This window comes from Hyperoodon ampullatus, assembly GCF_949752795.1.
Source record: "Hyperoodon ampullatus genome assembly, chromosome: 4".
NCBI lineage: Eukaryota > Metazoa > Chordata > Mammalia > Artiodactyla > Ziphiidae > Hyperoodon > Hyperoodon ampullatus.
Genome location: NC_136917.1, coordinates 87936815 through 87964474, shown reverse-complemented (window position 1 = coordinate 87964474; position 27660 = coordinate 87936815). Strand labels below are relative to the sequence as shown.

General features: G+C 40.1%; 1 protein-coding gene across 1 annotated transcript in view; it reads right to left on the bottom strand.

The window, feature by feature from the left end:
* The window catches only part of FBXL17 (F-box and leucine rich repeat protein 17), a gene marked incomplete at both ends in the record, with an annotated part of 498430 nt that overhangs the window by 1262 nt on the left and 469508 nt on the right, over positions 1 to 27660 (bottom strand). Inside the window, one exon of the mRNA XM_079702400.1 lies at positions 18852 to 18994. Within this exon, the coding sequence (XP_079558526.1) occupies positions 18852 to 18994 (143 nt within the window). The remainder of the gene's footprint in view (positions 1 to 18851; positions 18995 to 27660) is intronic.

The window sequence follows — 27660 nt, the reverse complement described above, 5'->3', positions numbered from 1 at the left end:
TGATACTTAGTCTTTGTCAGCATTTCTATTCAAGACTTTCTTGTATTAAAATCAATTTTAATTCCAAATTCAACCAAGCCATGCAGTTAATTCTTTTTGTGATATAGATACAATGTATAACATTTTATTCACAAAAACACAAAATAATTTTGAAAAAAAAGAAAAACTGATATACAAATTAGAGTTGAGAATATCAATTAATGATCTTAAAAGGAGTTCTAAGCAATATAATTTTTGATTTTTTAAATTTCAATTTCTATCCTAAATCTTGCTTGAGTTGAGGCTGCTTAGAACAGTACACTTAGAAAGTCATGCATCATCTAGCCATGCCTATCTCTCTAGTATATTTTTGATACTAACCAGTCACCTGACCTAATTTAAAGTTATCAAGCTGTCCAAGTTCTTTCTGGCCTCAGGATCTTTGCACATGCTGTTCTCTTTATCTGGAATACTGTTAAATCCACTTCCACCTGAATGTCCCCTTCTCACGCTTACTCCACCTTATTCTTAGTTCTTAGTTCAGTGTCATTTCCCCAGGGAACGTTGATCACTGCCCTCACTCTGCTCCCCTCCCCACATTAGGTAAGGCTTCCAGGTTATTCACTCTTCCAACACTGCCTACTTTTCGTTCATGGTACCTTCAAAGTTAATTTATAATTGCTTTGTTTAATGTCTACTCCTGTTCCCATGTAAGATCTTACAAGAGCCATGATCAATTTTGTATTCATGAGCCAGGCCTACTTCTCAGTGAATGAATGAGAAAACAATGACAAACTACAAATAAAAAATAGAAACCCAAGAGCAAGGCAAAGCCAGACACTAACATACTAATCACAACATACTAAAAACCAACAATTCCCAGAGGAGCTTGTATTCAGCTCAGGAATTCCCTCCTTCAGGAAACCTTCCCTAAGCAAGCTATCTCCCCATGAGGTTGGTCTCAGTACACCTTCTCTGTGGACCCATGGCGGGTAAATGAAAGGCTTGTCTCTTATTTAAGCACTCTCACATTGTGTTGCAATCATCTCTTTACTTGCCTCTCTCTTCTACCTGAACCAAAGTCTGGGGACCAGAGACTGCCTTTTATCTTTAAGGCTATAGAGCTGTATACAAAGTAGAGAAGAAACATGACAACTGTAGTTGACTTGAGAGTCAACCAGGCACAGGTTGGAATCCTGGTTTCACTTTACAATTTGGTTTCCTCAACTGTAAAAACTGGATAATAGTACTGATGTCACAGGACTGTTACAAGGATAAAATAATATGCCTAACACTGTGACTGACATAAAAAGGTCCCCAAATGGTAGCTCTTATTAGTACAGCTGGCATTCAGTTAACGGTCATTCACTGAGTTAATTAATGCTATGGTAAGGTGACCAGTTCTCTATAGTGATGCTCAATATTGTTCAACTTCTGAGATATTTCAGAAATAAACCTTGATAACGTAAGTTGTAATGCTCAAAATAAAATCATCGCAGGATGAGAAGTAACTATACACTATTGATACTATGTATAAAATAGATGACTAATGAGAACCTACTGTATAGTTCAGGGAACTCTACTCAGTGCTCTGTGGTGATGTAACTGGGAAGGAAATCCCAAAAAGAGGGGATATATGTATACGTATAGCTGATTCACTTTGCTGTACAGTAGAAACTAACACAACATTGTAAAGCAACTATACTCCAATAAAAATTTTAAAAAAATACTTCAGATACAAGAAGAATCTATTCTATCTTAATGCTCTCTGGAGAACAGTTCAGAACTTTTCTTAGTAATACAGTCCAGGTTTTAAATATCCACTTTCAGGAAATCCTCCCTTTTCTTTACCTGACATTCCCCAGGCTGTGGTTAGGTTATGTTCCACCCTCTAGCCATGAACAAACCCAGAAGGATGCAGGTCCTTCTAAGGGACAGATGAAGTCATCTGGTCAGAGGACTTTCAGAAAATCTGCATCGAATTGGAAAGGAAGTAAACACGGCCCAAATCACTTAGCATTCAAGGAACAACTAACTGAAAAATAGACGAAAAACGGAGGGAGAAGGGAAAACATTTAAACCCACCATAAAGATGGGGCCTGTCTTCTGCAGTACATCTTTTCTAATTTACACATAGACCTGTACAAAGTTTTATACCGAGGGTTGACAGGCATTTCGTTTTGGAGGTCCAATTTTTAAAAAGTGAAAATATCACTAAGTGATAACTGTTTTGCAAGAGGAGATATAAAGTTCACCTTAAGCAAACTTGATACATGAGATATGGATTTATGAAGTACATAAATTAGGAGATAATTGTTCACTTTAGCAAAGACCTTCACGGTAGGGTTATTTTGTCAGCTCTCTTAATGTGTTTTATATTCCTTTGATTTACCAAAATTCAATTTACCTATTTCTGTTGCATAAGGTAAGGTCCACCTATAGCTAAGAATATAGAGTGTGTTAGATCTCTGGCTTTCATAGGTTATGGGCAAGAACAGACAGTAATTTGGCTTTGTATAGCTGTATGAAAAACGTTACAGGTAATCCTCCATGGATATAATGTGTCTTCTAAGCAATCTTTTTGCTAACTGTGTTAGCAAAACAAAGCAGTAGGGAAAATGCAAATATTCCATTTTAGAGCTTTGTTGGGTAGAAGCTATTCAGGGGAAATACATGTACTCCCACTAGGGAAGGTTCTATCTTTTACTTATAGTGTCTCCTGGCGATACGGTGTGACAAATTTTATACTGAAGTTATTTTCATTTACTCCTCAGAAGTATAAATTATGCTCACCTCTTTGTATAGACTCCATAAGTGCTTTGGTGCCTCAGAGAAAAAGTTGGGTGCAAGACACCAGGAGGGTCCAAATCATTTTAAATCGTTACGCCTACATACACATTTCTGCAGACATTTTGTCATGCACAACTCCACTTGCTAGAATGAAAAGAACCATTCTCTGTTCCAACTCATAAAATGTATGTAATATAAAAAAAGGAACATAAAGATGAATTTTAAAAAGTTTCCCCACGATCCCTGGTTTTCTGTAATTTCTTTTTAACCTGCTGAAACCTATCAATGGCAATTCTTATATTACACATGAGATTTGAAAAATGCAGAGTATCTTCCTAAAGAAGTATGCAGTAGTGTCATTTGAAGAAATTACTGTGATTAAAGGGGAAAAAAAGCATGTACCACAGGTTTTTTTTTTTAATATGTGAAATATAGTTCTCTCCAAAGACTGTATAGCCCTAATTTACATTTTCAAAATTATTATAACTCTTTTTAAGGTAATAGCAATTTGTCTGGTATTTTAATCTATTTTGAGCTAACATCTATTAGCACTTTTTGAAAATGTGAGGCAAACTGCTATGCAAATTAAGGTAAATCATACTATAGTTTCATCCTATTGCTGCTGCTACTATAGAAGCGTGAGGAGAGATCCTTCAGAGTTTCTGAGATTCAGTTTAACCAATTTATCCAGACCATCACCCTGTTTCTTCACCTCCTTATTGACACTTGCCCCAGAAAATTCCAGAAAGTGCAAGCCTAGGCCTGAATTATCTCCTCAATAATACCTGTTGTTCAAAAAATACAATTTCTAATGGAATTTGCTGCAGAAACCATTTATGTTAAGTGATTCTTATTTCCTCTTTGACTCTTGTTATAAAATAGAACATGCTTCTTATGTCGGGGGGGAATATTTGACATCTGAGTACATTAAAACCACACTTGAGAATATAATGAACCACTTAGGGACTTCCCTGGTGGCGTAGTGGTTAAGAATCCACCTGCCAATGCAGGGGACATGGGTTCGAGCCCTGGTCTGGGAAGATCCCACATGCCGCGGAGCAACTAAGCCCGTGCGCCACAACTACTGAGCCCACGTGCCACAACTATGAAGCCCGTGTGCCTAGAGTCCATGCTCCACAACTAGAGAAGCCACCGCAATGAGAAGCTTGTGCACCACAACAAAGAGTAGCCCCTGCTCGCTACAGCCAGAGAAAAGCCCACGTGCAGCAACAAAGACCTAACACAGCCAAAAATAAATAAATTAATTTATAAAAAAGAATATAATGAACCACTTAAAATCATCTTTTTTTTAATGAAGAAAGTTTCTCTGCAAAAAGTGGACACTATTTAAAATACCACAAGCAATAAATGTATTGCATTTTTCCTAGACCATAAGTTCCTTGACAGCAAGGAGGATTTTAGTCATCTTCTTGTTTTCAGTCCTATACGCTCTCTCTGGCACATTCTCATCCCATTAGAATATAAGCTCATGAGAGAGGAGTTTTTGTTGTTTCTGTCCACTACCAAACCCCTAGCAGCTAGTGAATGCCTGGCACATAATAAGTACTCAATAAATATTTGTTGGCTAAATTAATATAGTAGTTGTTCTATGAGTGTGTATTGAGGAAACAAAAAGGCACCAAATAATACTAATACCCAGAAATCATGGAGATAAGCTCACCTTGTTCCCAGGGCATTTAGCTATGGTGGTGGCAGTCTCTAATGTCTTGACATTAGGGCAGCTCCAAACTCCTTTAATCTTCCGAAGTTCACAACCAAGGTGATTGTTTCTGCTACTCTCCTTTCTCTTCTTTCCATCTGATATCACCGGGTGCCTCCTTCCAGATACACCTTGCCTGGGCTTTCCAATAATTTTGCACAGGAGACCAAAGCAGCCCGTGATCGTGGTTCAGCATCATGAGCTGGTGGTCACTGGGCCATGTGGCTGTTGGGCAGTGCTCAGGAAATGCCTAGGCTATACTTCAGATTAACTGATGGCAGCCTTCCTACTGGAGATGCGTGACACACTACACCTGGTAGGTGACACTGAGAAACATGCTGATGGTCACTGCACATGTGCCAGTTTCCAAAACTTTGCGAAAACCCACATGTTTCAGAAGATTTCATACTTCAGCCTTCAGCATCCAGTGCCCTGCTCAGGGTAGCAGACCCAAGAGGGCCCCACAGAAGATTCTGAAGTTTTGTGATATTTAAGGTTCCTTCTGATGTCACAGTTGTCTGGCGACAGGCGGAACTGTGGGCAGATCTCCTGACTCAAAACAATGCTATTTCCACCCTCTGATTTCTTGGGCTTCAGCAGTTCTACATGTCTTCACTGTTTACCCAGGGGCTGGTTTTTGGTTGTTGTTTTTCCTTGTCACAGTGGTATCTGGCATTTGTTGTCCCAGGGAACATGTAAACAACACTCCAATATACAGTATAGTCCCAGACAAGGAAAAATTCTCCAACTAAAACTGCCTCATGCTCTCTAGCGAGAGACACTGTACTCATCAGGATTAGGCTCTCATGTGCTACGGGATAAATCAAACGCATTCTTCAGTGTGGTTTGTTTTGGCAAAATACTTGAAAGTAATTTGTTAATTTTTCAGCCTAATGACCAATAGGCAAAATAAAAGTATGTCCCCATTCCAGTAGGGATGGAGGAAGAGGGCAAGGGAAAAACATTCAGTGAGCATCTACTATTTTCCAAGCATCTAAGCATTAATACCACTGATTACAGATGAACTGTGGCTCACACAGAATTAGTATTTCACACAGGGTCACACAGCTAGTAAATGGCAGCCAGGATTTGAATCCGGGACCCTGCAACACAGGCGCTCTCTGCCCTGGGACACATTGCCCTGCACACAATGCGATGCATGAAGCGTCAGACTAGGGCCTAGCTGAGCACCCACTCAGTGAAATGTCCACTGACATTCATTTTCCAGCTAACATTTTAAAAGTGATGGCGGTTTACATATAAATACAATTCAAAGTCCTTTACAAGCTCTTCAAAGTGGCTGCTCTATGGGAATGTAAATTACAATAGATCTCACTTGGCCTGGGGAACATTCTGCTGTGGAACTGTGGTTGTGGAGACTTTGACACATGATGGAAACATGACGGAGCTGTAGGACTAACAAGGGGCCTTTTAGCAGGGCACCATGCCATAAACTGGCGTAGCTTTCCCTCCAATCTTCTACCCTTCAAAACGTTTTTCTGTGTCCCAGAGGTAGAATGGCCAGCATGACAGATATGGTCCCTGCCCTCTTGGTGTGGGAAGATGGACAATTACAACAACAGCAGCAAGGCCTGAGAAGTGCTTTCTAGGGGAAGTACAGGTTGCTGTGGACAAAACTTCGTAGCTCCTGACCTCCGCCAAGAGGGCTGGAAAGGGCTTTCCAAAAAAAGTGATCCTTAAGGGGACTCCTGAAGGACAAGGAGGTATCGGCTTGTGTACCCCATGCACTAAATATACACATATTATTCAGGGGAGAAAGGAAACCCGCTCATGAGCTAGAATAAAACAAATAATCTGTCCTTCACTTTGTAAGCTTTGTAAGGCAATGCTTCTCCAGCCCACCTAACAAACTCAAGGGTATAACTGAAGTAAGTTCTTGTTTCCAATAGCACTGCTCTGAGGACAGGGGTGGGTGGATGCAAAGAAAAGGCCCCCCCTCCCTTTCTGCAGGCTGGAAAAGTAAGGAGCCCACAGTAAGTCTGTGAAAGTGTCGCAAATAGCACAGTCAACTCCTGCATCCTAATTCAGGGCTCTTGCCCTCACGCTGGTCTGTCACTATTCACAGACTCCTGGGCAACGCCACTCACTGCTAACAGCCCCACAGGCTGACTCCTGGGCAATATGCCTCCGGAGTCGGCCTCCCTCTGAGCTTCTTGGCTCCCGGGACAGTGTGCTGGCTGTCCGTGGGACCTGGCATTCACCAGGTGCCAGCTGCTTTCACCAAGTGCCCACTGGCCCCAAGATGGGCATGTATTAAAACGGATAAAATAAGGGTGACATGAATTTAGTAATACCTCAAATTTGCATGTAAATGAGATGAGTCATCTAAGTGCAGTTTAAAATATTGTAAATAGGACACTAAGAAGAGAATAAAAGAGCAGACAATGCAGTGATTTGGCCAGGACCCTCACAGCCAACCACATGCACTGGGCTCTCCGCAGGCCAGGGTAGATTTCTTTTATGATTCTCTTTCCCTCCCTTTGCAGCAGGACGTTTCACATCCCTGTTTGGGTGACATACCCCATCCGGCTAATGTTTCCCTATGATCAGAGCAGGGAGGTCCAGGACACCAGGAATCTGGCGCCACTGTTACAATCTCTCACCTCATCTCTTTCCCTTCAGCTGCAAGCCTAGCGTCCCAGCAGCCAGCAGCTCCACAGGCAGAAAGAGGCTGCAGGCGGACCCCACAGGGAAGGCAAAGGCTGGTGAGGGCTGTGGAATGACTCTGGGCATGAGTGGAGCACCCAGCTCCTTTTCTCCACCCTGCAGGCAGCTTCACATGCCTTTCCTTCCCGCTTCCTTTCTCCACACTCCACAGTGACCCATACGTAACAAATGATCAATCCACGTTTACTGATGTGGGATGAATTAAGCTGTGTCAATAATGCCCCCAAAGGAGAATCATTTAAGAGTTCTTTGGACTTCATCCTCAGAAGTAGCCAAAGAATTCGAGGGACAGTTTGCCCCAGAAAACCTTTTGCAGTTATTGAAATTAGGGTATAACTAAGAATGTTCAGAACACCACACACACAGTTTAGGTTGTCTTGGTATATAACTCATAGGGGTGGAACAGCAGTGATTGTAAAATGAAAGTAATTAACCTGAACATGCTCTGTCTGGGAGGACTAAGGGGAAGCAGGTGTTCAGCCTGCGAAAACGTTTCTCAGTGGATTTCCTATGAAGTCAAAGTGTCTTGGATTTAACTTTGAAATACAAATAACGAATTTAAAAAATTAAACTGCATCTGCAACCAAGAATACAAACAAGAATACAGTGGTTCTCAGCCCAACTGCTCATTAGAATCACCTGGGGATCTCTGAAAAATCCCAGTGCCCAGGCCATATCCCAGACTAAACGTAACCCAAACTTGGAGGAGTGGGACCCAGGCATTAGTATTTTTTAAAGCTCCTAGGAGATTCCAATGTGCAGCTCAGGCTGATTGAAGAGCTCCTAGAGAGCACAGGTGGTTTCTGCACTTGGGAATCTGAAACCAAGGTCTGAACTACCATCACTTACAGGTAACAAGTACCCACCCACCTCCCATGCCACCCACCACATTAAACACTGAGTCAGGGGTTCTGGAGGAAAGAAGCTGTTGCTCCTACAGCTTCTTGGTCCATCTTGTTTCAGATATTCATCACTGTCTGAAACAAAATGTATATTCTTTGAGTGTAGTAAAAACAGACTGGTTTCCTGTCCTTCCACCTTGGCCTTCCATCTCCAGTAGGGCACAGCCAAAGGAGGTGGCCACCTGACCTTCCCAACAGCTAACGGAGAGAAAGATTCCCCTAAACCCAGTTCACACAAGGACGTAGTGCTTCCTCAAGGACCACTCAAGAGGTGGGAGGAGAGGGCACACATAACTGAGTAATATAATTTTTAAAAGAAAATGATTATCTTATTGGAGCCTAAAAGCCACCTGCTAAATTATGGGCATCAGCTGATTATAGGACACCCATAATGCACTATGCCTCATGCATGAACCTCATACCAAGAGCCTGAGGCCTTTAAGGATGTATTTTTTTTTTATATAGAGGTAAGAAATATTACTTTTGGGTGGCAAAAAACTCATCTAAAAATCCCAAAGTGTAGAAGGAGACAGATACTGAGAATGCAATGAACCTGACAGAGGCAGGCTCATAAATTCAGTCAACTTTGTCAAATGCAGTCATTCCATTTCAGGATCTGCAGTGACTGGAAGTGCCATGCTCTGTCAATATCACAACAGGCCTGGATTCATGCTGTCTCTTTTTCATGAAATGTGGGTTTCCTGTTAACACTAGCATTGCTTCTGTTCACTTGAATTAGTATGGTGAGAAAGTTGCAAAGAACCTGGGAGGATGGAGATCACAGAAACGCCTGCAATATTAAGTGAGAACCGGGGCTCACCAACCTGAAGCCTCTAATTAGAGATTAGTGTGACAGGAGTTCAAAAACTAGACTGTCAGAGAGAAAAATTAGTGACATTTTCATTCCCTGTTTCACCAAGTGATCCTTCACCCAGAAGGATGTTTCAAGCCAATTGGAAGCTCCAGGTACACAGTATTCCATAGGACGTTCTGAGGCCACAAACGCATGGAATTGACCCATCGTGCAAGTCTGTACATTTTTGGTATAGATTTGCATGTGCAGTGCAGGTTAGAACCAAAATTGACATGTGTGGGACACGAGGATGGAGAAAGCCACTTGGGGAGTCTTGGTGGCGCTCTAAATGATTCAGTAAAAGACTATTTGAGAAAACCTGGGTCCTAATAAGATAATTAACACTGTCACTAAGTGAGTGGTAAGTGTAATGTATTTACAGAACACATCTGCGTGTTTCTAAATTAAACTTGCAAAGTTAAGCTAAAAAACACAATTGAGGGAGAAAACTCTCAGAACCAAAAATTATGTTTTCTTTTGTGCGTAATGGCTTTCTTGATTTCAGTTTTTATCTTCTTCCATAAAGTCTAGGACGGTGGTAATTACCTGTGGACACCTGACGAAAAAGAAATCTCTCTAAAATTGAGTCTCCATCAGGTAGAATTTATGGATTTGACCTGTTTCCTAAAACAAGTTTATTAGCAGCAAAAATGTATTCTGTATAAAAGTGATAAATCCATAAATTAAAATTAAAAAAACCTGAAAATAAGTGATATTTTTGGCTTTCAGAAGAGAGACTCTACATAAATCAGAGCATTTCAGGGTTAGGCTCTGAAGGATGCTGAGTCCCGTCACACAGCAGATGTCTGAACTCTGTCCCTGACTGACCTGAACCCTTAAGGCTGCACTCAGAATTCCCCAGCTACAGGAAACTGGTATTAAATCCAAGGTGTCATCTTTCTTATTTATTTCCCTCCGTCTAGATACTTTTTGTTACCTATCAAATTATTCAGAGGCAGTGGGATCTAATGGTTTTCAAACTTGCTTTTGGCTGTACAATACTTCTGCACACCAAAGTAGTAAGTATACAAACCAAATAAATAACCGGATAAAGCAATATAAGTGGGGTTGCTCTGGCTGATGTTAGGTGCGACCAGGCACCGCGGCCTCTTAGCCACTCTGTCATTCCTAGAGGCTCTGAGGAACCTCCTCGGAACCTTGGGGCCACACAGAATGCAGATGAGAAATAACCCCCAATCCATCTATCCATCATCCAACACATATTTGTTTAGCATCTGTTACGTACCAGCCACTGTGGTAGGGCCTGGCAATATAACATAGACTAGAAGCCCATGGATCTTATATTCCAAGGAGGAGTGGAGTCATGGGGATGAGAATGTAAGAATTCACCACCACTACAAGTAAGAGCTAATGTTCACTGTTTACTTCATGTAAGGAATTTTACACATATTAACTCACTTAATCCTCTCAACAGCCTAGGAGATAGCTGCTATTTTTATTTCCACTTTACAGATGAGGGAACAGAGGCACAGAGAAGCAGTATGGGAGGTGGAGACAGAAAAGCCAGGGGTGTGGTGACATTGGAGACAAGAGAAAAGCATCCTCGCTAAGGAGGGAGTGGTTACCATGTGGATGCGGCTGCTCAGAGATGGAGCAAGTTGTGGTCAGAGAAATGGAAACTGGATTTGGTGACACAGGAGTCACTGGTGACCTTGCAGAACAGAAAGAGAGTGTATGGAGTGGTGAAAAGTAAGGACAACTGTTCACAGTCAGTCCTTTTCAGGAACTGAACGGTCGAGTGCCAGAAAGATAAAACTGTAGAGGACCATAGCTGAAAGCCAGGTGGGACCAAAGTGAAGTTCTTCATGTAGAAGAAACAGAATCGCGGGTGCTGCTTTTGAAAATTAATTTGCAGTCTGATAGCACGGTAACTGCCCATTTACTTGTCTGTCTTCCCCAGCAGGCTGCAGGCTCCATGGGGTACGAACTCTATCTCGTTCACTGTTTTTTTCTGACCTGTCTCCGATTACAGTTACTGGAACACAGTAAGGAGCTCAATAGATATTTCTTGAATAAATGGATAAAATATATAATAAAAATTGGACGCTGGGGAAGGAAGCTTAGGTTTTCTCTTGAAAAACTACTTGCCAAACAAAGTTTTCACTAGACCCAGCACGGTGGGCCCCGGTAACCTGCTGCTGAGTGGCTGGGCCTCGGGGGCGGGCCGGCCCGTTCCTTTCCACGGAGCCACAGTCCTCCAGTCTCCTGAGCCTCAGCAGGCTGTCCTTGTTTCTACTTTGTGAAGTCAGGTGCTTCGGAGTTCTGGGATCTAATCTGAGCTCCATTAAGAAACTGCTGTTACCTTTTCTATTCCTAAATTAGAAAAATAATATGATCCTGCAACCTAATTCTTTCTTATAATTACTTAAGCCAAATCAAAGTCCCAAGGAGATTATTTACTGCAAAGCAATGATGCTCCAGGGAGCCTTCAGGCAAAGACCAACGTAACATTCTATTCACCCCACAGCATTTGGGGAGCAGTAGGCCCCTCCTGCCTCCTTTTTTTAAAAAAAAAACAACAATTTCACTATACATCCATCCCGTAACAGAAGTGAGCAAAACATAAGCAACTACTTGCACACTCCCTTAAAAAGTTCCAGGGAGATGCCGTTTTTCTTGAAGAAACAAACCAGCCTGGAACTGACTGGCGGTCAGACTTGCTGAGTCTTACTCTTACTTACTCTCTCTGTTCACAGAGCCCTGCTGATCTCTAGGTTTCTTCTTCCTCTGTAAGTTTCACTGTAATTTAATGGGTCCTAACTATTAAAAAATAAAAATGGATCGTATTTTTTTTTTTTAAGAATTGCGGTCTAAGTCTCAGGGGCCTAGTTTTCTTTGGAAGATCTTAGCATGTGAATTTATATTCATGGCTAGCATATATGAACTAGGCAGTTCATATCATGGTTAAGTATCAGATAGGATTCCAGAGCAGCCGTGTATACATGAATAAATAATAATGATAATAATTATAATAGTTGACATTTACTGAGTGCTTACAGAGTACATGACATTAGGCTAAGTGCTTTATTGCAATATCTCATATAATCTCATAACAACTCCCTGAGGTAAATATTACCCCCATTTTTCAGATGGTAACACAGGCTTTTAGAGATTAAGTTGTCCAAAGTCCCACAGATAGTAAAGTGAAGGACGTAGAATTTGAAAACGTAGTGATTTGACACTAGTGCTCACCAATTTAACCTCTGTCATAAAGCTCCACACCAGTGTCTCTTGCTTTATTACTTAAATACAGGAAAGGCCTTTCAGTTACCACTTCGTAGAAGTTTAGGTGAGGAGGGCTGGAAGAAGAAGTGATGGGAACTTGGCGAAAATGAGGTTGAGAGATAACCTCTGAATTTCAGCTGATGTGTTTTTCCCTGTTTCAATTACCAGCAATAGTCAGGAGAGGGTTGTAAAAATGTGTTTTAAAGTATTCCTGTGCGGAAATCACTGGAAGAAACTGTTTTATCAGCAAAAGGAACAAGATGCTGATACTTCAAGTGAAGGACTTAAGTGCAGATTTCAGAGCCCCAGCCATACTCTCTCCCCATTTTTCATCTCCCCTTTCTCTTGGCACGCATGGCATTGGGGGCTGTTAGGGCAGTGGTTATTGTCTCCCATGATCTATAGGACTGCACGATCTGATACAGTCAGACCACTCCTGTCTTATTAGGAGAGAAAGTTTTGTTTTGTTTTTTTTCACTTTATTTTTTTTGATAAGGCATACTTTGCAATATTCAATTTTGGCCATGGGCAATCTGGAAACAGCTGTGGATACACTGTGGGGAGAGCGGAGTCCCTGCAGGTACGCACTTTGTTTCATGGCTGAATTGCTACCCAAACAGTCCTAGACACAGTGCCCCACAAATTATTATTGCCTTAAACTGATTTTTCCAGTTAGTTCTGTATATTAGTTACAGAGTCCTGTATTATTTTCCCCATAGGGCTTTCCTGCTCATGATTCCTAAACAAGCTGATAAAAACTCCATTTTCCCCACAGAAATCTTTACGTTGTTGAGGCTTTCTCTTGCCATAATTACTTCCTGAAAAATGCAGTGGTCAATTCTTCCTGAATATTTTTACATTAAAATGGGCACATAAAACTTGGCCCTTGAGATTTTAAGGTTGCAAAGCAGATTCCTGGCTTTAAAGAGCTGACTGGTTGCTATTACTTGCTTTCTGTATTGACTTCTCATTGACTTGATTCAATCTCTCTACCATTTCAATGAGGAACTCTGTGCAAAAACAAGGATTCCTTATGACCTGAAGAAATCTTTTCTTATGAAAAAAAATCATGTTTCATTCCTCCACCAAGTACTTCAGGAATTAGGCCAGGTGAGGAGAAAGGTCTTGGCAGTGGCAGTTTGATGAGAAATGAATTAATTTGATTATTTCCATGGTGTGGATCAATAATAGTCAGCCTCCACAGAGGCCCCTGGCCTGAAGGCAGCTGGATAGTCAATAGGATCACACAGAGGTGATCTCCTCCCCCAGCAGCCTCTCTGATCTTTTCTGGGTGGACTCTTCACGCCTGTGTAATTCTAATTTATGTCAACTAGAAATCAAAGAAATTCCAAGAGGCTTTGGTCATAGGACATTGGGGTGGACCTTTCAAAATCTATTTATGTCTATTCCTTAAGTAATGTGTCCCCCACAGCCCTCCTGGCGTCTCTACAGGCCAAGGAGAGGTAGCTTCCCAGCAGAAGGGCTGCTACCTGCTCTGGGCAAAGGCAGAGGAACGCAGTTAGGTAAATCAAGGTACCCTTTCTCCTTCCTATTGACAACTCCGCAGAAACATAAGAACTAATAAGCATTTTAAGCAAAATGCTTTGCCAAGAGTGGCTCCCTCAATAACGCTCTTTGATGATACCCCAGACGCTGGCATTTTCAAATCAAACGAACAGTGTATAAAATTAGTTCTGCATGAAGTTAAAAAAAAAAGTAGAAAGTGAAAGGGAGCTTTTAAAAGCTCCAGCACTTCTTCATCCAACTGCTTTTCACAAGGGTTTGGCATTTGAGAATTGTTACATTTATGATGCTATTTGCTGCTCATAATTCAGGCCCCCTGTCTCCAAACTTCTGTATTAACACTTGCTGCAGAGGTTTCCACCGTGACATTTTATCACTGAGGTTTCCCAAACCAGCCAGGCTGCCTCTGGTGAGGTCTGGTTTCTCAGCCAATACCATGCCACTGGGCTTCCTCCCTTTTCATCAACCCTGTTACCCCAAACATTTTTCGTTAACATTGAACATTGCATTTCCATTTGCCCTACAGCTTTCCCAGGAATTTTTTTTTTCTTTTTGTCCTTTTTAGTTTTGTTCTCCATCCAAACTGCCATGTAAGAAGTGAGAAAAATATCATATTAGTAGAAGAAACAGATCTGTATAGAATCTAGAATTCACTGAAGTTGTGAAAATGATTTCTATGACCAAAGCCACTGACTGTCTGTAATTGTGGAAAGCAGAAAAAACATACTGCTCTTATTAGACAGTCCCGTTGGTTATACAAGTAGTTTTAACTAAATCACCAAATAAATGCGTGTTAAGTTGATAGGTGATTTCGGGTCAACTCTAATTCCCAAGGTCAAGTAAGCCTTTGAACAGTCTTTAAGAATATAAGTTCACCCCAATTCATCAAAGCTGTCTCACACAGCGTTTTCTTCTCTGGGTTCTTACAATGCACTAAAGTTTAGGAGATTAAGTGGCGTCGGCTTCAAAACCGAAAGTAATGCCTCTAACGTGCTTATCCATCCAGCAATTGGAAAAGCTACTCAAACAGGGGCTTCTTAACGCGCTTCCTAATTTTACAAGTGTGTGGGGAACACTGCATTTGTCTAACCGCTGGAGGACTCCTTCCTAGGAGTCACCAATGTTGCAGCCAAATTTACTGCTGTTTAGCTTAGACCCTGACTGATAATCTATATACATGTTGCTTTCATCTGCAAAGAATACATTTAATGTTTCTTATCTGTTCTTTGTCTACCTAATGAAAATGGGAGAAAAAGAAACAGAGGAAAAACACTTTTTTTCCTACAACAAATACAATGCATTTCGTTATTTAATTCTTCAGAAGCTCAAGTGAGGAAAAAAGCAGACATTTGGTATAGCTTCCAAATCAAATATAAGTGGCCCCAAATGAAAGAAAATATGATTAGCCTTCAATATTTCTGAGAACCCCAGAATTGCAGGACACGAACCCTGGGACACACAGATATCACAAACCCCATCTCTCTCCAATGCAGGGATCCCACTGGCAACATGCCTGACAAGGCGGCTAGTTGTGGAAACCAGTGAGGTCTCTTGCCCCTTCCTTTAGCTCCAGTTGGTGTGCAGAGGGGAAAGAGAACTCAAATGAACAAGTTTTTAGTGGTTAGCAGATTAGATTAAGGTACAGGGAGAAGAGTAATAGATCCAAATTAATTTTGTTCTTTAATTCTTTGTTGGCACAGATGATACCGTGAGACAGACAGTGGCTCTTTGTCTCTGTATCCTAATCGTAATTTCACTGTTTCCTGTTTCTGTTCTTCTATTCTTTCTCCATTATTTTTCTTATCCTAGCCACTAGACCACCAGGGAGCCACATCTCCATTATTCTCCTTAATACTTTCTTTTTGTTTCCTTACCTATTTGAATTGTTTTATCTTCAACCCACCCTTTTCTCCCACTGCCAAATCTTTCTTCAGCATTATGCCTGGATCAGTAAGTTGATTCCAAATACACTGTCCCACAGAGGCATTAGTTTTCCTTCGTAAAGTGTGTTGAAAATGTAACTATTGATATATTTATGTCGAAAATAATAATCTTAAATTTAAGTGAGAAAAAAGTAAAAGAGCAACATCTTCTTTAATCTGAGTTCATTTCTTTCTTCTTTTTTAAAATTTCCTTTCAAAATGGCGGGCAATACAGTTTCTTTTCTCATTTGGAAATTCAAATATCAAAACACAGGTTAATATAATGATGATGATAAGAATAATCATTAACACTGAGCATTTTATATATAACAAGCTTTACTCTAAGGGCTTGATATATGTTCACTCATTTAAATGCTCGTAGCATTTCCACGATTATCATCCTCATAGTAAACAACGAAACAGAGAGGTTAAATAACTGCCCAAGATGACACAACTAAGTGCAGAGCCCAGATCTGAACCTGAACTCTGGCTGTGTCCATGTCCTCGGCTACTACTAACTTCTTTTCTTTGCTACTCATATCTTCCTTTGAATCTTGATAACTTTAAAATCTGGAGACAGACAGCATAATACAAATGTCAAAGACAGAAGAGCTACTCACGCTAGATCTCCAACCAACTAAATCAACCCGTAGGCTTTTTTTAAATTTTATTTTTTGCTTTATAACAAATTTAATCAGTTATATATACATATGTTCCCATATCCCCTCCCTTTTGCGTCTCCCTCCAGAAAGATAGATCAATGGAACAGGATAGAAAGCCCAGAGATAAACCCACGCACATATGGTCACCTTATCTTTGATAAAGGAGGCAGGAATGTACAGTGGAGAAAGGACAGTCTCTTCAATAAGTGGTGCTGGGAAAACTGGATAGGGACATGTAAAAGTATGAGATTAGATCACTCCCTAACACCATACACAAAAATAAGCTCAAAATGGATTAAAGACCTAAATGTAAGGCCAGACACTATCAAACTCTTAGAGGAAAACATAGGAAGAACACTCTATGACATAAATCACAGCAAGATCCTTTTGGACCCACCTCCTAGAGAAATGGAAATAAAGACAAAAATAAACACATGGGACCTAGTGAAACTTAAAAGCTTTTGCACAGCAAAGGAAACCATAAACAAGACCAAAAGACAACCCTCAGAATGGGAGAAAATATTTGCAAATGAAGCAACTGACAAAGGATTAATCTCCAAAATTTATAAGCAGCTCATGCAGCTCAATAACAAAAAAACAAACCCGTAGGCTTTTAAGCGCAAGGCTTTATGTGCACTGTGTGTGTGGTTTGGAAACTTCTTCCATCCTAACAGAACTTCCCGTGTTTGGCCCTGAGCTGCCTTAAGTCTGAGGATGCCATATTGCAGGGCTGGGCCATGCTGCACCAGGCTGTGGTCGGACGGCTGGGTGCGAGAGCCAACGGGCTCTCCGAGCAGCAGGCTGGTTGGAGAAAGGATTCAGAGGCCACCTGAGGAAAGGGCTAAAACCCTCAGGAATATTGCTCATCAAAACCACCTTCTGATCCCATTTTGGACTAATTTGCATTTAGGTAGAAAAGGATCCATTAGCTAACTGAAAATTGGCAAAATGCTGGTCAGCAAATATGTCTGGAATAATCTTCTGCACTAACTGGAACACAAATTTCTACAATTCATCTCTGAAGGTGAAGCTGATCTCAACAAATCTAAAGAGTATGGACTAGAAACATGGTGACTTCTGAGAATGGTTGTGGCTACAAAGATACATTTTGAATGCATACATTTTGGCATCCTTGCTTAGGTAGTTCTCATGTAGCAATTCCTTCTGGTGAAGCTGAGAAGCTCTGCTGTCACTGTTTAGTGTTTCTAGAACACTCTGCCTACTGTGGACCCTTTTATCTGTTTTAAAAGAAGTCATTTTAAAGTGACAGGGTTAGTAGCAGTGTTAGGTTAGTTAGTAGTGAAATCTGAGGGAGACTTGCAACCCCTGGGTCTCCGCTGTTGCTTAGTAACAAAGTCAGTCGGTTTCTAGGCTGGGCTTAGAATATATAATAAAATCTCTCTAAACATAACTAACTGGCAAAGGCCTAGTATAAGTTGGGATTGTAAAGCATATGGAGAAAAGAACTAGGTCAATTAACAAAAATGACAAAGATCTTGGACCATTCTTCTTATTTGCCCCCAGATTTGCTACATTTAGAAAATGCATGTCCTTTGAGAGGCATACATTTTTAGTTTCACTCTCATTTGTTGGATTTGCTAGATTTGTCCCTAATCACCAATTGTAAAAGTAGCACACATGTGTAAATCATTACATGATGCCAGCACTTTTGGAGCAAGTATCTGAGGTGGGTCTTTTCCAAGGAAGCATCCCCTTGCCTGGAGATAGCCCCCAGGGTTTGCCACAGGCACTGGACACAGACTTGAAGATCTGGGGTAAAGTCTTGGAGGAGTGGCCTTGGGCCAGTGCCTGGTCTTTCTGAGCCTCTATTTTCTCCCCTTCACAGTACAAATGATTACTTCCTAGACTTGTTATAGGGGAAAACATAAAAGCGACAAAGGGGAAGGCACCTCTCTAATGCCTGGTTATCAATTCAGGTTTTGATCATCTTTAGTAAATGCAGCACAATTTCTCAAACTCATGCTCACGTCTCTGGCCAGCTCCACTGACCTCCCGTGGGGCCTCTGGGACTGTTTCTCATCATGTGCGAGAAGTGGCGCCTGAAACGTGGAGAGAGGCAAATTCCCACATAACATTCCCTCACTGGCCCTTTCTTGCCCCCAAATGGCCAGAATACATAGATGTTGAGCACTGAAATCACACACTTCAGATTGCGACAAAACAATTTGGCACTGTGTTTCCATCTTACTGTTGTAGGAAACTTGGAACCCAGAACAAAATTTTACTGTTAGACCGTGCACATTGCAGTGTGCCATGGAAACATTTTTAATTGTGGTCCATAGACTTATGGATAGGAAGCCAAAATCTAAGCTGAGCGTGTGTATGATTGTTTTTTCTTTCTGCATAAGCACGAAATTCATTTTTAAACAGAGAAATTCAAAAATAATCTCAGATAAGTTTAGAAAACCAGGCAACTTACAGTGTAATGGTATATGCACATATGTGTATACAAACATATAAATATATAGGAAGAGAGGAAGAATATAATATCAAGCTATTAACTACAGTGATATGTAGAAAAGAAACTTGATAGGCAACTCTTACTTTATCGCATCTCATCAGCCCCAAATATCTTAGAGACTTGCTGCTCTGTGCAATCAGGGTGGCTCCTTGGTCTGTAATTTCTTTACACCATCCAACATCCACAGTCTCTATTGTCATGCTGTATCGCCCAATGGCTATCAGTGCTGCAGGGAGGGACAAAGGGGAAGAAAGCAAGCATAAATGTTAGCAGGGTAAGGGATCTCTATCTCATTATGACTATTTCTCTCATTTCCTCACTAAATTTGTTCCTGAAATGTTGTGTGTAAATGAATGTTTTGTAAACGAAATTCAATTTAAAATGCTTTAGGAAAGCTTGCTCTATGACAAACCCTTTCACAAAGTGAATAATCATGCCATAATTTCCCTTTCATTGGAACACAACATTTTATCAGTTTTACTCATTACAAGGTTACCTGTACTTCCAAACATTCGTATCTGCAGAAGGGATAAATTAAAATGAATTACACATATAACGTTACAGAAAACCCTAAGCAGTAATTAAATTTTACCCAAGATAACTTTAATAATTAGAAAAAAGAAGAACCCATGTAAACACCATTTTGAGGTGTGTTATACTGCATATGAATTTCTTTACCAATTGGCATTTTTTTCCATCTGTTCATGATCTGTAAAATGTAAGAGTATATAATATTTTTCACGTTAGTCCTTCTTGGGACCGCTAGGAATTAAATGTACATTATACATACAGCTGAATTTAATTGGTGCTATGCTAGAGCACAATAAAGGGAATGCATTTGTTATGGGGAATTTCCTCACCATATCAAAAGTCTTCCTTCTATTAACATATGAAATGAAGCCTGTCATCTGAACATTACGACAGCATCTCTAGTCTTCTTGACTGTTTAGCACTGTACCACTACTGACGTGCAGATGCTTAGCCCATAATCTATGATGTGTATTACTTATCACTGCAAAGCTCCATAACCCATCTCCCTGTCAGAGCAACCAGTCGGTGAATTTGGCTCTTTGCTACAGACTTCTGATTAAATAGACGTGCACACTTCTACCTTTGCAGCACAGGAAAACAGATTTCAATACCTCCAGCCAGAAAAATTTACGGTGCATTGGTTTGTAAATGAAAACCCTGAAAACAATGCCAAAAACGTTAAAAAGGAATAATAAATTGTTTGCTAATTATTTCCTCATTCTAAGATAGGATGAGTTGGTTTCTGTGACATTAAAAGCAGATGATATTTTCCAATTGATTAGATTGATAAGAGCAGAGTGCATTACTCATGTAAATAAACATTAACTTTTTTCACTTTAATTTTTTTATACAGCAGGTTCTTATTAGTTATCTATTTTATACATATCAGTGTATATATGTCAATCCCAATCTCCCAATTCATCCCACCACCCCACCCCGCCTCCACCCCCGCTTTCCCCCCTTGGTGTCCATACGTTTGTTCTCTACATCTATGTCTCTATTTCTGCCTTGCAAGCTGGTTCATGTGTACCATTCTTCTGGATTCCACATATATGCGTTAATATATGATATTTGTTTTTCTCTTTCTGACTTACTTATAGCTTGCAGAAAAAAAACACTTGGCAAAATCTCTTTGCTAATTACCTAAGTAATTTTTTTAAACTAGAAAACTCATGCCCATGCATTCAAGTATCAAAGCACTCCGAAGTAGCCAGATATTTAAAGTTTATAAAAACAATAATCATGATCCCAGTGTTTTCCAGTGAAAATGCTATAAAGGAAGAAAAAACTTCCTGGAAGTTCCTCATGTTATCAATTTGTTGATGTTCTCATCTGTGCACATGCTATTTTGGCATTTAGTTTTCCAAGGAGGTGGGGCGGGGCAGGGGAAATCTGCAAAGGTTTGCTGAATGGTCTGAGTGATATTTTCGTGTAGTATAAGCAATATCCCAGGTTAATCCCATCGGTGTTCCTGACCTAAGAAAACTATTGTTCTCTCTGATATTGTCATAAATTTCATTGGTTATGATATCCTGAGGATCTTGTATGATAAAAGAAGTAGAAGGTGCAAAAAGAAATTCCTTTCAATACAAAGTGCTCAAACTGTGATTTCAAAAGATGGAGCACAAGATGCAGGATGACTTCACATTAGTGGATAGCGTATTTTTACTGAGGTTTGAGACTGGAATGTGAAAGCCCTGCACTATCCAGAAAACAGTAAATCAAGTGATCTGCGGAGTTTCCAGAGGCTGCTTGATAAGCAAATGAAGAGTTAACAGCTATTAAGTCCAGATGCTAAAATCACTAGTGTTTGGTATTTTCCTTTTTTTTTTCTTTCTTGTCCAAATTAAAACAAACAGTAAATAAGACAACCGAAGATAAATCAAGGTATTCAGTTTTTGTTTTGCCATAGTTCTATTTACTGAAGAATTAAATTTTATTTTTCCTTAACTCATTCATTTACTCAACAAACACCTCACGAACACTCACCCTAGAGCATTTCTCTCCAATACTTATTGACTATCCATGTGCTAAGCATTGGGCTAAGAATTTTAGGTGCATTATCTCATTTAATCCTCACAGCAACCTTACAAAGTCTTATTGGTAGTTCCATTTTAAAGATCAGGAAACTGAGTCACAGAATGATGGAACACCTTTCCTGGTATCACAAGATAGTAAGTGGGGAGTAGATAAGTAAGCTGAGAGCCGGCTCTCAGTCCTGGCTGCACATTAGATCTACTAGTTCAGAATCATGGGCCCAGGCACCTGGCAATTCCAACATGCTGCACTGCCAGCGTATGGAACTGTGGTGTGACACACCTGGCCTGTGCTCGGTCACAGGGACAGAAAGGTTCACAGAGCTCAGAGGTCAGTTCAGTGGGGATGGCGGGGGGAGGGACGGTTGGGTGGAAATGAGGAACAACCAAGTAAACAGTCACAACACAATGCTCATCCCCCATCTCTTCCCATCCCTAACTTCTCACTTTTCAGATCTTGAGTCAAAGGTCAGCTTCTCAGAACCGATCGCCCTGTCATTTTCTGATATCGGAAAAGTTACTATTTATTTGTTCAGTTATGTACTTTTTTTGCACCTCACTTCTCCCATTAGAATGATGGATTTCCTATTCACTGGTGTATCCCCAGCATCTAGCATACACCTGGTACAGAATCAGTTCTTAAAAATATTAGTTGAACATGCCAATGACTATAATGTGGTTAGGTCTATTATAGAGGCATGCCAAGGGGCATGCGAGCCCCTCACTCTTCAGGGGAGGAGAGAGATCACGGGAGCCCTCATGGAAGAGTTAAGCTAGGTCTTGAGGGATGACTAAGGATTCTCCAGAAAAACAAAGGCGTGACTATGGTGGGCTAAGGAAATAGCATATGTAAGGGCAGAGAGATGTGAAAGGACTGGGGAGCTGCAGGTCATTCCGTGTGGCTGAAATAAAAACGAGTACAAGGAAGTGGCAGATTTATTCCAGAAATATTCATTCCATGATTAGTAGCACTGGGGTTGGCATAAGACATACACGGAGTAGCAAGAATAAGCAGAGTCCTTGATGTCATGAAGCCCATATTCTAGAAGAAGAGAGAGATGTGAAGTGGACACAAAAGTATATATAATTCTAAATTGTAACAAGTGCTTTGAAGGAAATGGAATGATCATTGTAAGAATGACGTTTACATGGCACCAGGGAGAGTCTTCCTGGTGAAGTTACTTTTCATCCCTCCAACAGCACTGCAAAAACAATATCCATGGTAGAGGTAAGAAAACTAAGGTTAAATACCTCACCAAGGCCCCATGCCTATTAAGTGGCAAAACTAGGGTGCAAATGGAGATAGTTTGGCTCCAAAGCCAGGGCTCATTCTTTCACAGCAGCAGCATCCAGGGTGGTAGAGGAGCCTGTGTATGTTCAGAATGTATTTCCCTTTACCTTCACTCAAAATTTAAACACTACTGCTCATAGGTAGCCAGGTAGCCAAGTATCACCCTGTGACTATAAAACAGGGTCCAAGAGTATCTTTAAATCCCGAAATATATACTGAGTAATTTACCTCTCTGTGAATATATCCTACCTTTGGATATATTTTTTTATTGTTTTTCATGAGCTAGCTGTGGTAGAGTCTCAAATTCATTTCCGGCCTCACTACTTAGTAGATGTTGACCTCAGGATGACATTTAACTTTCCTGAGTCTCAGCTTCCTCACCTGCACAATAGCGATGGTGACTATATGTCCTGTCTACTTCACAGGGTTGGTCTGAGGTTCATATGAGATAATACATGTAAGGGACTTCACACTACATAAATGTACTACATAAATAAAATACTGATTTATTCGATATTTTCCCACGCCATTCTACAGTGGTGCAGTTGATTGAAAATGAAAAGACTTGGAAGAGTTTTGAAAAATAAGAAGCTCTGGGCAAATGGGACCATTATATAAATACTTAGTCATTATGTCACTGCTAGAGTTCTTGAACTGCCTGCTCTCCATCGGTGATCACAAACTTACAGACTGCACCTGGGATGATACGGCTGTAAATGGAATGTATGATTACTATCTTCACTAGGGGCTGTTGACACATTATAATGGTATTTATTAAGCCTTGAAAAGGGATAAATTATGCAAGACTAATTCCTTATCCCAATGCCATTTTAATGCACTTTTTAATGTGCTAAGTGTAACTAATAAAGTTAAGTTTTAAAAAGTTACAAAAATTCAAAGCTGTAATTCAGAAACATATGATGATCAAGGATATACATTAACCCACTAAAAGGTGTTTCCATAGGCATACAGAGTGACTGAAAGACATGAGCATATACGTAGTTAATTTTGACGAAGAAACTCCATTTCTAGGAATCTATCCTGAAAATATACTTCTAATTATACAAAATTACACACATACAAGTTTACTCATTAAAGCGTTGATTGTAATTGCAAAATAATGGAAACAGCCCCTAATGCCCGTACATAGGAGAGTGGTTAAATAAACTATGCTACATCCTCACAGTTGAACACTATGCAGCTTTAAAAAAAATTAATGGGGGAAGATCACTAGGAGCTTCCAAATCATTCAGTGAAAAAACCAAAGTGCAAAAAAGAGTTTACATGATGTGCTACCACCATCCAAAAGACAATGCAATTAAAAAACTAATCAAAAACAAAAACATGAATCTGCTCACTTGTGAAAAAAGAATATGGGAAAGACACACCAGAAACTACAGAGACTGTTTAACTATAGGGGGTTGGTGGGAAAGGGGAGAAAAGAAGGGGGCATGGAATGTGGAGGTGAGGGTGGGCGAGTGAGGGGGACAAACACTTCTTAGACTCTCTCTTTGGCTAGAGCTTTGACTCTCTGAGCCATAGTAATGCTTTACATACTTCCCCAAATTAAAAATTTAAACCAGCCAGGATGGGGAACCCCAAGTGGAATACCAACAGTAACAAATGAACCTAACTGTGTTACAAATGAACAACATGGCCCCAACAAATAATATAACCACACCAAAGGGGATGGGAATTAAGAATTAAGTGGCGGGGCTTCCCTGGTGGCGCAGTGGTTGAGGGTCCGCCTGCCGATGCAGGGGACACGGGTTCGTGCCCCGATCCCGGAAGATCCCACATGCCGCGGAGCGGCTGGGCCCACGAGCCATGGCCGCGGAGCCTGTGCGTCCGGAGCCTGTGCTCTGCAGCAGGAGAGGCCACAGCAGTGAGAGGCCCGTGTACAGCAAAAAAAAAAAAAAAAAAAAAAAAAAAGAATTAAGTGGCTTCGGAAAACATGATTTTGACTGGATATTGTAAAGTGAAAACCAAAAAGAACTGTCAGCAAATACTGCACTCTAGTAAGGAAATCTATTTCTCACAGGGGTGTGAGTTAGCAATTCAGTAACTACTTTACGCATAATCTAGGATTATAAACAATGAGAGCCAGTCTTTTCACTGTTAGGGAAAGGAGTTACAAATAAGAAAAGGGGGGAGGCTTATAATGAACCTTGTGGTATTGAACTGGAATCAGAGATATTAGAAAGAACTCATGGTGTTTTATACACACATTATAGAAAAATACATGTAGAAATAATAAATATGATGTATGTGCATGCATGCATGGCTTAGTATACATACATACATTTCTTAGCTCTTTCTGCTGAGAGGAACTCGGAGCAAGGATACCCCAGTAGCAATGATCTACTAGCACCCAGATCTTAGTTTTTAAGTATCATTCTCCAATAAAGTGAATAAAAGAAATCAGGGCTTCTTAGAAAAATGGTTGATTCCAGAACTGGGGCCGGGAAAATAGACGATGATTCTGGGATATCTTGTGATCGTATAAAAAAGAAGTGCTTAAAAAAGAGTGAGGGTACATCAAAAAGACAGAGGATCCAATCAGAAAGAGCTACTAATGGCCACAGCTGGAACAATTTGAGCAGCAAAATAAATAATGATAGTACTGGATTATAATTCAGAAAACTGAATAAGCATTCACAGATTCACACTGATATAAATAAAAAAAAATAGCCAAGGAAGGGCACCTTACAGAAGAATTCCAATTAATAAATGTATAAGGAATGAGGGAAAAAAAAAAAACATTATCAGGCGAAGACTAGAGTAATAATGATTGCAGGCAAGATCCACCAATGGATGCTCAAATCAGCGAGTGAAAGTTTGAGGTGAAACAGAATATTGGCATAGTGCCAAAGATATTTATCAACTACCGAAAATTGTAACTTTATAGTGGAGAGACCCAGCAGACACCACCTTACCCAAATGATCAAGGTTAACATCACCAGTAATAACATATAGAGATATACTGTATCACCTGATCACTTCTGCAGTATTCTCACCAAAATGAATAATTTCAATCTACTCATAAGAAAACATCACACAAACCCAAAGTGAGAAACATTCTATAAATAATTCACCAGTACTCATCAAAAGAGTCAAGATAATGGAGTATAAGAAAAGAATGAGGAACTGTCACAGATTAAAGGAGCCTGATGAGACATGACAACTAAATACAATGTGGGATGCTGGATTGAATCCTGGACCAGACAAGGAAATTAGGGAAAAACCTGGTGAAATTCAAGTAAGATTTGTAGCTTAGTTAATCTTGTTGTTTCAAGTTAATTTCCTAGTTTGATAACTGTACTGTGGTTATATGTCGTCAACATTAGAGGTAGCTGGATGAAGAGTATACATGAACTCTCTACTATTTTTGCAACTTGTCTGTAATTCTAAAATTGTTTGAAAGCAAAGAGAAAAAAACATGGACAAGTTAATAAGAGATACCAAGTGAACGAACTAAGTAGAGGATTAAAATTTTCTAAGTGAAAGCAGGTATTATTTTTACACTGTAAGATCTGATATATAAATGTTAGGACTAAAAATACATTTTTTCCGCATAGAAGAAAGATTAGTCATATGAGTGCACTAACAAGTGACCTGCATGTGCCATTTTGTCCTTTCCAGTTCTATCATCTGCTGTAGATCTATGTACCTGTAATAAAATCAGAAGAAATGCCCTAGTGCATGAAAGAATCAGGGTTAAAATTTAACAGTAGGATTAACATCTTTCATGTAATACTTGGATAAAAGCCATTTGTAAAGAAATTTCTTGGCACGGATACAGAGAGATAAATAGGAAAAGTGCTCTTCTTTGTGGAAGCCACAGAAGCCCCCAAAACAAAGGAACGGCGCTTTCAGAGACACTTGTTATTGCATCATGGTCCCTGCAAAGGCTCCCTCTACCCCGCAGGGACTACAGCAGTGGCTCCTAACCCTGGCAGTTCAGGAGAATCACAGGTGCCTAAAAAAAGTACAGATGCCCGAGTCTCACCCCTGGAGATTCTGATTCAGGAGAAGCTATAAAAGCTCCTGTGATCCCAATGTGAAGTCAAGGCTGAGAACCACTGGAACAGAGAAACCTACAACTCCAGCAAAGTCAGTCAACTAAAAACAAAAGAACTCATTTTTAAGGATATAAATAACTTATGTGTTCTGATATTTTAAAACAACTTTGCCTCTCAAACAGTTACGACTTCTTGTACATAATCCAATGCTTTTAATCCCTTTATTTCTTATTTATAGCTTTAATTCCACTTTTAAACATTATTCTGTTCCTCCCATTATTATGTAGCAAACCCAACAGTGACTACACCTTACATTTTTCCAAGTTGTGCTTTTTTGTAAATATTTTTCTTTATTTCACTGCACTTACTTATATTTCTAATGCTGCACTTATCAGAGTTCGTTTCATATTAGAATTATTTATCAACATGCCCGTCTTCCCCAATACTGTAAAATCTTTGAAGCACTGAACATGGAGAGTGTTTTCCTAGGACCCCTGAATCTCTGAAAATCAAGTGTCACTCATTTTTTATAGTTTTAATATAGTTTTTGGAAGTATAACATAAAGGTAGAAAATTACACAAATCCTCAAGGTACAACTTGATGAATTTTGACAAAGTTAACATAGCTGTGTAACAGTATCTGGACTGAGAAACAGAGCATGACTAGCACCCCTAAAGCACCCTCATCCCCGACTCCAGTCACTACTATTCCCCCAAAAGGATAACCACTATCTTGACTTCCCATCACACAGATTAGTATTCTTGTTTTTGAACTTCATACAAATAGTCAAACACCCAACACACTTGTTTCTGGTTTTTTAGCTGTCCATCATGTTAATGAGATTCACCTACATTGCTATGTGTACTGGTGGTTCGTTCATTCTCAATGCTGAAAAGTATTTCATTCTATTCTAGATGAACATTTGGGCTGTTTCCACTTCTTGGCTATTAGGTATAACGCTGTTATGAACATTAGCACACATGTCTTTGTGTGAATATATGTTCTCACTTC